The sequence below is a fragment of the Phlebotomus papatasi genome, chromosome 2 (genome assembly GCF_024763615.1).
Source record: "Phlebotomus papatasi isolate M1 chromosome 2, Ppap_2.1, whole genome shotgun sequence".
In the NCBI taxonomy this organism is placed as follows: domain Eukaryota; kingdom Metazoa; phylum Arthropoda; class Insecta; order Diptera; family Psychodidae; genus Phlebotomus; species Phlebotomus papatasi.
This window is the reverse complement of record NC_077223.1, coordinates 17,478,113-17,490,403: the sequence shown is the minus strand read 5'-3', so window position 1 is coordinate 17,490,403 and position 12,291 is coordinate 17,478,113. Positions and strand designations below refer to the sequence as shown.

The 12,291-nt window shown below is 35.3% G+C and overlaps 1 protein-coding gene across 2 annotated transcripts in view; it reads left to right on the top strand.

The window, feature by feature from the left end:
- LOC129802838 (low-density lipoprotein receptor-related protein 1) overlaps window positions 1-12,291 on the top strand; it is a 231,471-nt gene that overhangs the window by 192,345 nt on the left and 26,835 nt on the right. For both annotated transcript variants that reach the window (XM_055848949.1, XM_055848948.1), the window contains 3 exons: window positions 1,389-2,507; window positions 5,872-6,828; window positions 10,371-10,825. In XM_055848949.1, the coding sequence (XP_055704924.1) occupies window positions 1,389-2,507; window positions 5,872-6,828; window positions 10,371-10,825 (2,531 nt within the window). The remainder of the gene's footprint in view (window positions 1-1,388; window positions 2,508-5,871; window positions 6,829-10,370; window positions 10,826-12,291) is intronic.

Sequence of the window (12,291 nt, the reverse complement as noted above, 5' to 3'; positions counted from 1 at the left end):
ATGTTTTTTAAAAAAAATTAATGAAATTCGGATGTGGTGAAAAGGTCTTACTTTTTCCGGCCGCAAAGTTTCATAGTAACAGAAAATTCCCTGGAATTTGTCTTCTATTTTTCCGCGAGAGTTTCCGTGGAAATGAACGCTAATATTCCGCTTGGAATTCTGCGGAGTTATCAGCTTTTTTTCGCGTGGATTTCCTGAAAAAAAAAAGTCCGAAGAATTTTCTTGCAACATATCTGAGAGCATTCCCTGGAAATTTATTCAAAATTTCCTTTGAATATTCTGAGTATATTTTCTGGTATCTTTCCGGCCAAGACTTCACGGAAGTAAACGCGAAAATTCTGCAATTATTTTTCGCCCTAACGCTATAATTCTTGCGAGCTAGACATACTCAAATGAACGATATGGTAGCAATATTCAAAAGTAGAACAATTGAGTGTTCGTCTGATAGATGAACACTCTCCAATTTCTAAGCTGCCAATTGGCACTGTTCGTCCATATTTGTGGATGTTTTTTTTCTGGAAATTCTCTATGAAAGTTCCATGAAATTTTTAATCAATTTTTGGAATTATTTTGAAGAAAAATATTTTTAAAAAAATCCACTGGAAAAGTCGTGGAATTCCGTAATATTAAACCACGGAATCCTCTAAGGCCGTTGCATGGAAATTTCCACGGAGAATTTCGTGGAAATAAAGAGGATTTTTCCAAATTTTTAAAGGGCTGACTGCCGATTATACGCTAATAATCCATAGGAAAGCCGTGGAAATATTCGTCGAAGAAAAGTCCATGGAAACTCGTGGACATTTCTTATTAGACGGTCCTATACAGAGTTCCGCAAACGTTCATGGAACGCTAGGAAGAAATTTAGCGTCAAATTCCATCTCGGAAGCTTACGCGGATTTTGAGCTGTAAAATCCAGGGAATTCCACGCGGATTTTTAGCGGTAAAATCAGCGGACATGACAGAAAAGGCTGCCGGAAATCCAGGGGAATATCTGCGGCCGTTGGCTATAGGGCACGCACAAATAATTTTACACGATGCAGAATATTTATCACTTTTTAAGTGACACTGTTGCATTTGAATAGTGGTAAAAATTACATGTTTGAATTACACCCTGAAAATTTTTACACAAATTATTTTTTACACAAAATTAACCATTTTAATAGTGGTAAAAATCAATTTTTTTCAATTTTTCTAGTGGTAATTTGTTAATTACACGTTATTTTTTTTACACTATTTTTTACTGTGTAGAATTAATTGATATTACAAACAATAAAATCCTGTTTCCCAAGGTTTTTGAAGAGGGCGTGGCCAGATAACATTTGTAGGTGGAGCCAATATATTAATTAAGGAAAAAATTAGTTTAGCTCGTAATAATGAATTTTGCTTAGGTCCTTGCGATGCAGAATCCCCAAGTTTACGTTGGAAGTGTAACAGTTTATCGTGATAACATTTACTATGCCGAAAATTCCGACAATACCATCCGGAAATGTGACAAAAATCAATGTGTCGAGAGTGAGATAATAAGAAACAATACAGCTGGAGTTCATTCTCTGCGAATGTTCTTCCCAGCTGCTCAAACTGGCACGAGTTCGTGTGCTAAAAAGGTTGCTGCATGTCAGCATTTGTGCCTGGCCACTGGGCAGTTTTCTAGTGAATGCAAATGTGCCATTGGATACCGGGAAGATCCGAAAAATCCCTCAAGATGTGTGGGAACTGAAGAGTTTCTGCTGTACTCACTGAGCTATGAGCTCAAAGGGTTACCGATCTTTGAGAATATCGAGGCATATGAGTCAAGTGGGGAAAAAAGTGTCTTAGCACCAATTTCGAGAATTTCTCTGGCCGCTAGCATTGATTACCATGCCATGAGTGATTTAATTTTCTGGGCAGATAGTGAACGTGGTACAATTACCAAGATTCGACGTGATGGTACGGGAAGGGAAGTGATTCTGCATCAATTTGATCTACTTGATAGCAACAATAGTGATTCTCCTTCGGGAATTGCTGTAGATTGGGTGGCTCAGAATATTTACTGGAGTGATGAGAAGAGGGATTTGATTGAAGTGGCGAGGTTTGATGGATCATATAGATATGTTGTGGCAGCAAATTTGAACAAACCAACAGCTCTGGCTGTTGATCCAAAGGCTGGACTCATTTTCTACACGGGTGACCATCAAATTGGCATGATTGGAATGGATGGAAGTTCATCATTTGTCTTGTACAATCAGTCAGTGGCCGATTGCAATATCTTCCTGGATATTGACAATCAAGTGGTCTACTGGGTGGAGATGCAGACGGGAAAAGTGAAGAGGATGGATTACGATGGACATCAGGTTACCACTCTCATTTCAGAAGGACTTACAAATCCCGTAGCTGTTGCAATTGCAGACGGAAAACTCTTCATAGCTGAAAGTATTCATCAGAGGAGCACTATCAAAGTAGCTCCGCTGTCCAATCTCACGGATATCACCATTATTCGAACGGAAGCTAGCAGTTTGAGAGATTTAAAGGTACGTCTGATTTATTTAATTTCTTATAGAAATTTTTACACTACGGTAAGTGTGCCAAATTCCGGCCAGCTTACAATTTCGGCCGCCTTTTTTGTTCCTCGAATTTCCATGAATTTTTAGATTCTACGTACTCTAGAGATTATAGAATGCAAAAGAATAACAAAAAATATATCTTCAACAAACGAGATGACGTGAAAAACATATTGGAAGAATTCCCGAAGGGCAAGGAACTATGAGAATAAAGGTGGCCGAAATAGGGCACCAAAGCTATGTCTATATTTTTATTCATTTTAAAAATGTATTAATAAATGATTTTAGAGTAAATAAAGACGGTAAACTCTTTACAAGGTTCCAAGCAACACTCTTTATAAAGAAAGAATAAAAAAAATTTGAATTTAAAATATTACATTTCAAACTTGAGACTTTGACGCTTGCATGCAACTATGCCGAAATTTGGCACACTTACCCTATGTAAAATATCTATTGGCTTCCAGTATTCTTAAATTAAAAATAATACCACTCTGAAAGAATGTTTTGTTAAAAGTTTGTGAAAAAGAGATCAATTTTAAATTAAAACAGCAAAATATTGTTAAACAGGCCCACTTATTGTTTTGCCAAAAGGAGGTAAAATATAATAAACAAGTTTATTAATCTTCCACTGCTTCCAATTGTCATGCTTTTGACAAAGAAATTTGGAAAAAATTGTCAAAGGTTTGATATTTTCTCTAACTTGACGATTTTTCAAGATATAAGGGAAAGTCGGAAAAAAATAAATTAATCTTGAAAAAAAAAATGCAAAAACAATTAAAAAGTGAAAATTAAAAAAATGCAGTTACGAGAAGGATATATAGATGAAAATTACTGCAGAGGAAAGTGATCAACTTCCGTACAAATCAGTTTTCGAATGTTTCCCTTCGTAGAGGTCAAACGGATCAAACTTTTTACACAGAAAAAAGAAATGGAAAAGCTTCCCAGCTTTGCAGAGTGCTCGAAAGCACGAGAAAGTGCTATCCGTGTATTAACTTTTCGTACGCCTTTTGAGGATTAAATTCATTGATAAATTTAAAAAAATCATTCTAAAATATCAAACGTAGATTTCAGAATATTTTAGCATAAGCAAGAAGCTTTCGAACAAATAAAAAAGTAAATCTGAGGAAGATATATCATTTAAGGGTACTATACCGACTCATGATCGATTAAGTCCGATGCAGTCGAGTTGGACATTACAAGGTCTTTCAAAAAATCCAAATTTGAGCAAATTGGTTGAAAAATAATCCCTCCAAAGTGGTTAAACTTTGATCTCCGAAAATTCGATATCGAACTGGTTTTCGAACAGAGATGCCAAGGACGAAACATTTCCTTTGACTGCCTCGAAAATATGTTCAAAAATTAAAGAAACCGATAAAGAAAGAGATATTTTCTAAATAACTCAAAAAACATGGCTGTGGAGACAAAGGAGAGGGTGGGAGGAAAAGGAAAGAAAGACATTTCTAGATAATGTTGACTTGCGGGGGGGGGGTCATTGAAGACAGGTAGTCGATATCTCTTACCGTTTGGCCTCTAGTCGTGTCACAAGCTTTCGACCAAATAAAAAATATTTCAGAACAAATTTTGAGAAAGGTAAACCATTTACGATTACTATACCGATTCATGACCGATTAAGTCCGATGCAGTGTGTTGGAAATTTCTATATCTTTCAAAAAATCCAAATTTAAGCAAATCGGTTGAAAAGAGGAAGCTCAAACACAAGTAGATTTTGATTCTGTAATAGTTTGCACAAAAAGTCGTTGAAGTTCGAAGAATTCAAATTCAATTTCGAATTTTCATACTAAATTTTCGAACAAGGTGGGGAAAATTTAGCAAATATTACACTAAAAAGTTGGCAAATGAGTTACTCAGTGATTATGGAGTGATTAAATACTGGTGCAAGAACAGTAAATCTTGTTGTTTTGTTTTTTTCCTCACAACAATGTGAAGACCATCACATTTTGATACTTGAGCACTTTGAAATTCGAACAGGGCGTAACTTCCACCATCTTGCGCAAGTGTTTTTTTTTTGGATCTTCAAATAGATTTTCGAATTTTTCAAGATCTGGAAAGACTCCAACTTTGATCTTCGAAATTCGATGTCGAAATGATTTTCGAAAGTAGGTGTCCAAAGGACGAAATATTCGCTTAAACTACCTCTAAAACAGATTCGAAAATAAAAGAAATCGTAGGAGCCATTGTCGAAATAAATTAAAAAAACATGGCTTTGGTGGATAGGAGGGGGTGGGGGAAAAGAGAAACGACTGTCTTCGATAATGTTGTCTGGCGGGGGGGGGGGGGGTCATGCAAGACTGGTAGTCGATATCTCTTACCGTTTGGCCTCTAGCCATGTCACAAGTTGAAAAAAGAGTGGATTATAGAACTGCTCTCTCTTTGAGTTCGAGCAGGAAAATATGTCGTAAAATTGTAAATATTTGTCAATTCCCACTGGGAACTTCCGAAATGCTTGTAAATCGCATAACCCACAAACAAGTTCGTAAAAGTTTTTACTTTTTCACAATAACACTGATCATAACATGATCATTTAGCTACCATTTTTCGTTCTTTTACAATAATTTGTTTGCAAATGTTTGTAAAGACACTGAAAGATGTTCGTAAAAAATTGTCATTTGTTTGTAAAATTCTGTTAGACAAATTTATGAACAAATGTTTCTAAAGGGACAAAAAATGCTCGTCAAGTGATTATGTTACGAAAAATGTTTGCAGCAAGAATTGACGGAAACACTGGACCTTTCTTGATTTTCGCAATTTTATTCTTTACGACATTTCGAGGATGAATGTCCTCTTCATCAGGTATCGAATTTTGTTGGGAAATTCACGTACAGGCAGGAAATGGTTACGCTTTTTTGGACTTGGATCACAGATTGCACTTCGTAGTTCACCATTCGACTAATCGACACAGAATGACAGAATGAGATTCATTCTTCATTCAAGAAAGGTCTAGTGTTTCCGTCAATTCTTGCTACACCCCATCGGATCGAAATTCTTCACAGAAAAATTTTTGTAAAAAAAAGTACAAACCTTTACGAACTTTTTTGTGGGACTGGAACACACCCCAGTCAATTAGAAAGCAGTTCCATTTCCCAATAAATAACGATAACTATAAATTTGGATAAGAGAAAGTGTCAATTTCCGGACGATTGATGAAGAATTGATAAATGAACAATTGATCTCTTTTTGACAATTTTTTGCAAATTTTTACAAATTTTTCAGGTTTTATTTATTAATGTGAAAAAATATTAAATGGACTTTTTAAAATCTTATTGTGCATTAGGTATTTAGTAGTTTTCGTAGTCAAAAATTGTGAAATTTTCAGGTTTTCAGTCGACACGTGCAGAAAGGTACAAATCCGTGTGAATTGGATAATGGCGGTTGTCAGGAATTGTGTTTGTACAATGGTTCTCATCCAGTTTGTGCATGCTCCCATGGGAGAATCTCAGCTAAAGATGGGAAGTCGTGCGAAGATTATGAGAATTTCTTGATTTACTCCCGCATGACTTCCATCGAGAGTATTCATCTCACTGATCACACGAATCTCAATGGGCCAGTTGCAAAGATTCAAAATTCCACAATGATGAAGAATACAATCGGATTGACGTATGATTATCGCCGTGGACGAATTATTTATTCAGATATCCACTCTAGCACAATAAATTGGGTAATGTTCAATGGCACAGATCATCGAATGATTGTTAATAAGCAGATTTCCGTGGAAGGATTGGTATTTGATGATCTGAGTGATCAACTGTTCTGGACGAGTAATATTGATGCTTCAATTCGATCCATCTCAATGAGAAATATTTCCTGGGATCATCCAGCAAATAATACAAATCTCGTTAGGATTGTGATGAAGCTGAAGACTGGAGATAAACCCCGTGGAATTTCGGTTGAGAGTTGCATGTCAATGGTGTATTGGACGAATTGGAATCAAGTTACACCGTCCATTCAGAGAGCCTACATTTCCGGATATGGCCTAGAAAGTGTCATTACCACGGATATTCGAATGCCAAATGCCATAACACTTGACTACGAAGCTCATAAGTTGTATTGGGCTGATGCTAGATTGGACAAAATTGAAAGGGCTGACTATGATGGGTCTCATAGGATTGTCTTGGCCCATTCAACACCAAAGCATCCCTTCTCAATGGCTGTCTATGGAGATCTTTTGTTCTGGACAGATTGGGTACTGCATGCTGTTATCCGAGCTAACAAATACTCAGGCAGCGACGTTGTGTATCTGCGGAAGGATATTGGACGACCCATGGGCATTGTGGTAAGAATATTTGAATTATAAATTACTCTTTACAGGAAACAATTAACCCTCTAACAATTAAGAGTCACTGCAGGGTAGTATTACAAAAATCGCATTTACAGCGACAATAAAGGTTTTATTTATTCAGAATTGCTATAGTATCCTCGGTAATACTATTTCTACCATCCATTCAAGGTTTGAACTCATTTTGACTCTTCGTTTAATTGCTACTCAAAGTTTTGTGTGACAGGTCAGAGAAAAAGTAGGATTTTTTTTGTGGAAAAAAAATCTCATTTCCAAAATCAAGAAAAATACCGGTTTAAAGTAATCTCACTAAAATATATTTATGTTTTACTGAAAGATATATCATTCTACTTTGTGTATTTTATTTAAAACATTTGAAAAAAAGTAAAAATGTGAATTTTAGAAGCAAAAAGAGTTTAAATTTTTTTTATATTTTTGCATTTTTCCCCTAAACCAAAAGAGAAAATGAAGAACTGATGGTATTTTTGAGTTTATTGAAAGGTAATTAGTCTAGAAAAAATTATCACACTACATTTTTTTGCATATTTTAAAATTGGACGTTAGAGGGTTAAAGAATGTGCAGAAATTCTAGTGAATATATGGCGGTTCGCGAATTCTCTTACGAATTTTCTTTCTTTGATTGTATCTAATTGGGAAGTTATTCAAACTCCGATTTCAACAATACACTGAGAGAAATCCGAAAAAGTTAAAATAACATTCCGGAAATGTTTATTTTACCCTGCAGTATTAATCCGAAATCGCTGTAAATATTATGCTTTTTAGGTTATTAGTGGTTAAAGTTACCCTTTTTAATGTTAATTTTACACTTAAAAATGTGTAAAATTAACATTAAAAATGTTGATATATTTTTATACCTAAAAAGTGTTAAAGTTATGAGGAAAAAAAGTAAATCGCACCCCCATTTTTTTTTATCAGTGTATTTACAAATTCGTTTAAATTCGTTTTTAAAACCCGAGTTGACAATCTGAATTATACAGGTTCAAACCCAATCAATTTGATTTATTACAGACTTAAGTCTGAATCAAATGTGTTCGTGATGAATAAAATCCATTCAACTCGGGTTAAACCCGTTTTTAATTTAGTTCAAATAGGTTAAATCTGATTAAAATCGATATAACGATACAATTGAGCGATTTTGATATATTAATTCAAATTTTGAAATTACCTCACTGCTTTAGACGGGCAAAGACAAAGAGAAGAGCACTCCTTCGTAGTCTTTTTCTTTGCTGAGACAGTGAAGAAATATCAAATTTCCAGATTACTAAACCGAATTTCACTTCGATTGAAATTAATTTTATTTGGTTTACGGCTCCGGCCAGGGAGGGTGATATTATCTCTGAATAATGCGACCAGTTTTAGTGTAAATTGTTTCCTGTTTTCGTGCATATTTCACGAGATATCTCCGAAACTACATAGGCTGCCAATTAGGGGTTTTCGGTTGCCTATTTTATATTAAATTGGCTTTTATTTTATATTACAATTATTTGCTAATTCATTCTAAAATGACAGAAAATAGCTAATAAACTCAAAAGTTTTTTAAGCACGCTAGAAACATGGGAAACATAGGAAACGTCACGACCCTGGCTCCGGCATACCTTTTCTTTTAAGTGAGGAAAATTTCATGAAATGAAAAATCACATCGCTTAGATTTTACGCGCTTTGCATACGTTTATCTCATTCTTTCGCACTAGAAATTCGATTGAGCTAAATTGACTTTGGAGTGATCTTTAAAAGAAGAAGAAGAAGAGTGCGAAAGAATGAGATAGACATACACAAAGCATATGGGAAAGAAAGAGATTTGAATTTCGACTTCATGAAATTTTCCTGGTTTAAAATATGTGCCGGATCCATTAAAATCAAATTTAGAGCGGTTCTAATTTGTTTGAACCGATTGAATCGGATTCAAATCATTCTAAATCCAAATTGAATTCGTTTCAAATGGATTCAAAATTATTTAAAACTGCTCCAGTCCAAATTTGTATCTTAGAAAATCGATTAGAACCGATTGAAACAAATTAAAATACAGTAGACTCTCTAAAATTCGGGCATTTGGGACCGAAAATTTTTGTTCATTTGCATAGTCACATTAAGTTTACGTACTTATATTTATTATAATTCTTATAAAAACCTCTTAATAATGCAAAATCATATCACAACTAAGAAAAACCGTGGCAAATTTAAGCACATTTGCTTCATTCGATAATCAGAATCATACCTGGAAAATGTCAACAAACTTTTTTCAAATTTTACTGCTGTCCGAATTAAAAAGTAGCCCGATCTTCAAAGAGCCGAATTAGCGAGAGTCTACTGTAGGTTTGTTTAAGTCCAAATTTAATCAGGTATGCATAAAGAGGTTTAATGCCATTTAAATTGATTCAGACCGGAATTGCGTCTGATTTAAATCTGATTGAAGTGAATACATCCGCCCAACTTTTAGATCAGTAAAATTTGACAAAATCAAAATTTGCATCTCTTTCTTTCTCAAAAGATTTGCATTAGCCTATGCCACTTTTTCAGACTCAAAATTGGATTGAACTAAATTTAATTTAGTGTGATATTCAAAAGAAGAAGAGTGGGAAAGAGTAGGATAGGCATATGCTAAATTTTTAAAAAAGAAAAGGATGTGAATTTCGACTTTATGAAATTTTCCTGATCTAAAAGATATGTTGAAGACAGAATAAAACATTTTTAAATTGGGTTAAATCCAGAATTCATTTCAAATAGGTTAAAGTCGAACAAAATCTAAAGATCTCAAATTTGGTTTCGATTTAAATCTGTTCATGATTCGCAACCTAAATTGAATCCTATTCAAATCTTGTGAGTTAATTTAAAACCGAATTGAAACCGATTCAAATCGGTTCTTAGATATTGAACGAAATTTAAAATGAGTTAATTTAACATCCTGATTTAACACGGACTTCACGTGATTTTCCTGATTTAAATATGGTCAGTTCAATTGAAAAAAGTTAAGTCTAAATTCACTCGTAATGGCTCCGGTACATCTTTTAGATCAGGAAAATTTCGCGAAATAAAAATTCGCATCCTTTTCTCTCTCATGTGCTCTGAACATGTCTATCTTATTCTTTCACATTGCAAATTCGACTGAGCTAAATTGAATTTGAAGTGATGTTTAAAAGAAGAAGAAGAGTGCGAAATAATAAGATAGACATATACAAAGCGTGTGAGAAAGAAAAGGATTCGAATTTCGACTTCATGAAATTTTTCTGATCTAAAAGGTATGCCGGATCCATAAGGAAATCGGTTCGGGGCGATTAATACACATTCAAATAGGTTTAAATAAGATTGTAGGAAACCTAAACAGTCAAGTTTCTGAATTTCTAAGAAAAAACCTAGCATAAATTTAGGGAGGGGGCCACTGAAGATCCTACCTCGAAATCTAAATTTTTCTAACAATTTTTTATTTGAAAAAAAAAAAAAACATTAAGTTCTTTTGCACTCCGTCTTCAACAGCAAAAGTGTTTTAGGACTTTTCCAATTAAGTAATTTGCTATCTTCAGGTTGTCCAAAATACCACTCAAGACTGCTCAGCAGACCCGTGTAAAGTTCTCAATGGTGGCTGTGAAGACCACTGCAGTGTCGATAAGAATCTCAAAGTGAAGTGTGAGTGCACAAGAGGTCGCTTAGCACCAGATGGAAAACGCTGTTTACCAGTAAAGTCTTCTTCTTGTCCACCGGACAATTTTGTGTGTTCTTCTGGAGGTTGTATTCCGTTCCATTTGACTTGTGACTCAGTTCATCACTGTCCGGATGGTTCGGACGAACAGACGGCCTACTGTGCCTTCCGCATGTGCCCCACGAACTTCTTCCAGTGCGACAATCACAGGTGTATTCCACAAAATCAAACTTGCAATGGTGTTCAGAACTGCGGAGATGGCAGTGATGAAGCTCACTGCAATTGCACCGATGAACACTTTAGATGCAACACAGGACAGTGCATTCCAGCTAAATACAGGTTAGTCAATTTTTTTTGTGATTATTTTTTTATCGTTTACCAATTCACGATCGACTTGAACAGATTTACAAATAACTCAAAAGACCGTTCAAAACAGCTTAGGAGTAATACAATTGAATTTAGGATAAATATAAGTTATCGGTTAGGAATCGGTTCAGTACCGGTTCATAACCGATAGAATCGGTTCGGAATTGTCAGGAATTCCAAGACCGTTCCAACGAGCCTAAATGTGATACCATGCAGTTGAGAAATACGCTCTCTAGAGACTTTCAAACCTTTAATCTTGAAGGACGAAATGTCCGCCTAGGTAATCTCTAAAACATATCCAACAATGAAAAAAAATCCTAAGAAGAGTTTTCGAGCAATCTCAAAAAATGGTTTAGATTTGAAAAGGGAGGGCTTGGGAAAATGAGAGGCATGTAAACGATCCTTATGAGGGCCAATTTATGAGAAGGGTTGCGCGAAGGTCTTCTAGCTCTTTCGAAAAATCCCCAAGAAGTATTGACACTTCCTTACTGAAAATTCTTCAACTAGTGCTTAGGGAAAAATAGGGGGAGGCCATATAAGTAACAAAGCTGGCAAGTAACGTAATTTCCTAGGGAATTTTCCCCACCTCGGGGAGCATAAACAGTGTAAAGTAAAGAGTCCGGTTCTCCTTGAGAAATCCCTGGTAATATGGCACAGGAAAATGGGGATTTCTTCTTAGGAAAAATCCCGGGAATGGTGAGGAAAATTGAGAGATTTTACCCAGGGATATAACCGTGAACTCCCCTGAAAAAGTCAGAGAAGGTCGCAGGAAAAGTTGAGTATAATTCTCAAGAAAATCCTTGGAAAAAACCATAAAAATCCCCATGTTTTTTCTATCCTTTTTGATCGTTTTTTTTTATTTTTTCTTTGTAATTTTTTTCCTTTTAATCTCTTCAAATTTTTCCTTTTTGTCACCTATTCCTTTTTGTTACTCGGTTGAAGATTCGTATGAATGGTGCTTCCTTACACGGCTACTTGAATTCCCTAATTCATTTATAAAATAGCCGATGTTCTGTATGAACTTTGTAACCAGAAAATCGTCTCGCCCGAAGTATAAGCTTAACTTTTACAGAATTTCCCCTGAACTCGCTAAGAGTTTTCATGTATCTCCGGAAGGAATTTTTCTCTTCCGGGGAGAATTTTCCCTTCGATTTCCCTGGAAAATCTTCGAGAATGGTCTGAAAAATTCGAAGACTTTTCCTCGGGAAATTTATAGGAATCCTCTATAGATATTTTTCCAATTGCCAGGAGAAAATATCCCCTTTAAATTTGATTTTGAATTGAATTTATTTCATCTCATTTTTGACCTTTCCCACCCCCCGCCCCATGCGTTCACCGCCGTCTTAGCGTTGATTCCAACCTCTAGGACTAAACGGTGGAAATGTTCTTTCTCTGGTTGTATGTTTCGGTTTTACAATAGGGGAGACTGGGGCAAAAAG